The sequence below is a fragment of the Eimeria acervulina genome, genomic scaffold, assembly GCF_000499425.1.
Source record: "Eimeria acervulina Houghton genomic scaffold, Eah_scaff926, whole genome shotgun sequence".
NCBI classification, from domain to species: domain Eukaryota; phylum Apicomplexa; class Conoidasida; order Eucoccidiorida; family Eimeriidae; genus Eimeria; species Eimeria acervulina.
The window spans coordinates 1-2,500 of NW_013547072.1; the positions used below are offsets into that span (position 1 = coordinate 1).

Sequence of the window (2,500 nt, forward strand, 5' to 3'; positions counted from 1 at the left end):
ATATATATATATGTATATTATATATATGTATTTGAAGCAAAAACAATAAACAAATAAATGCAAGTGTACGCATTTAAAACACAAAAAGATAAAGAAAAGTATAAACATTTTCTCTTTAGTATAACGCAGCTTTTGATTTCTAAAAATGTATTTTTATTCTCTTTGACTTCTGCTGCAGCATTTGAAGGCCACTCAACTCTAAGCGCAACACGCAGAGCTAACAGCTGTGCCTTCTATTTATGCTGTATATAGTATATATATATATATTAATCTAGTTATGCATGTATAATATATATATATATATATATATGTACATGTATATATATATATATATATAAATATATATATATATGTATATATATATATATATATTTGCTGTATATATGATATAATAAATGATATTACATATTTACAAAGTGCGGGGAGTCGCAACTCGAAGTGCGACGAATTCACAATCAGCGGTTAGACAGAAAAATAAATAAATAAATAAATAAATAAATAAATAGACAAATAGTAAATAAATTAGGTAAATAAAGAAACAAATAAACAAATAAACAAACAAACAAACAAACAAACAAATACCACAGCGACACAAACAAAAGAAGAAGTAAACAAATAAATCTGCTTTATTTTAAAAATTAAAATAATTAAAATGAACAGAGAGACAAATAACTGCAAAATAAAAAGAAAATAAAAAGATAATAAAAAAACAAACAGTATCAGCAGACACAAACAAAACAAAAGTAAATAATAATAAATACAATAAAATAAAATAAAATAATAAAAAATAAAATAATAAAAAATAATAAACAAATGAAACAAACAAACGCTTCGATGTCTAACACAAAATATTCGGCAGCTGCAGCTAATATATATATATATATAGTAATTAATAATTAATAATAATGATAATAAAACAAATAATAATAATAATAATAGCACTAAAAATAATAATAATAATAAAATAAGAATAATAATAATACGGCTGACAATAACAATAATAACAATAGCAATATTAATAATAATAATAATATTAAAACTAATAGTACTACTACTACTGCTAATAATAATAATAATACTAAGAATAATAACAATAATAATAATAGTCTGTAGCATAATATATACAGCAATAATAATAAATGATTAATATGATTAACAATAATTTTCTTTTAAAAGTTTTGTCTTCAAATGCAAAAGATAAACAAAACAACAAAATATATCCGCTATACAACTGAGCCTCCCTTTGAGGTGTACATGCAGCTTTTATATTTATTTATAAAAAACAAACAAAGATTTCTTCTTCGCTTGTTATAAATAATAAAACTGAAAAAATCAAATAAACAAATTGCCCGGCTTCGTCATACACTACAAGACTCCAGCAGCAGCAGCAGCAGCAGCTGCTGCTGCTGCTGCTGTTGCATCTGCAACTGCTCCTGCTGCTGCTGATGCTGATTCTGATGCAACTGCTCCTGCTGCTGCTGCATCTGCAACTCATGCTGCTGCTGCTGCTGGCGCATCTGCAACTGCTGCTGCAGCTGCTGCAGCTGCTGCAGCTGCTGCAGCTGCAACTAGTGCTGATGCATCTGCAACAGCTGCTGCAGCTGCTGCAGCTGCTGCATCTGCAAGTACTGATGCTGCAGCTGCAACTTCATTTTCTGTTTGTCTGCTGCTGCTTCTTGTTGTATTCAGCAGCCGTCTCTTGTTTCGCTGTTTGCTTGCTGCAGCTTGTCTTATTTTGCTTCTCTTTATATTTTACTTTTTGTTTTTTGTTAATTCTTTCTGCACTCTCTCTTCTCTTAATTGTTTGCTGCTTCTTCTTTTTGAGTCTGTGTGCTGCTGCTGCTGCTGCTGCTGCAGCTGCAGCTGCTGCTGCTGCTGCTGCTTTTGTTTGTCTATTTCTTCTTCTTGAACATCTCTACCATCTCAACCCTTTTTTGTTTTTATTTCTTCTCTCTGTTTTTGTCTTGTGTTTTTATCTTTGTTATTTTTGAGTTTGTTGCTGCATATTTTGCTGCTCTGCTTCGCTTTGCTGTTCAATCAACTCATCTCCGCTGCCTTTTAAATTTTCTCCTTAGTTACACCCGCTTCCCAGTGTACATACGTTTCTTGCTGCAGCCGCTGCTGCTGCTGCTGCTCCTCTTCTTGCTGCTGCTGCTGCTCCTCTTCTTGCTGCTGCTGCTGCTGCTCCTCTTCTTGCTGCTGCTGTGGCTGCTGCTGGTCCTCTTCTTCTTGCTGTTCGTGCCGCAGCTCATCCACCTGATTCTCATTCTGCTGCTGCTCTACCGCCTGCTGTTGCTCACATCGCTGCTGCTGCTGCTGCTGCTGCTGCTGTTGGCTGTTTGCTGCAGCAGCATCACCTATTATAACCCTCTGCTGTATCTGAAGAGTAGGCGTTATTGCTGGCTCATCTGGTATATTGAGCTTCGCCTTTGAGTGCTGTGCTGCATGAAAAAAGAATAAAAAAGAGAAAAAAAGAAGAAGAGCAGCGGGGTTAGCCATA

General features: G+C 33.8%; 1 protein-coding gene across 1 annotated transcript; it reads right to left on the reverse strand.

Annotated features, from left to right (window-relative positions):
- Window positions 1–2,058: 2,058 nt before the first annotated feature.
- Window positions 2,059–2,499, reverse strand: EAH_00052210 (hypothetical protein; the record flags this gene model as incomplete). Its single annotated transcript, XM_013391165.1, has 1 exon — window positions 2,059–2,499. One exon carries the CDS (start codon window positions 2,497–2,499, stop codon window positions 2,059–2,061), a length of 441 nt encoding a protein of 146 aa, XP_013246619.1.
- Between the last annotated feature and the right edge of the window lies 1 nt (window position 2,500).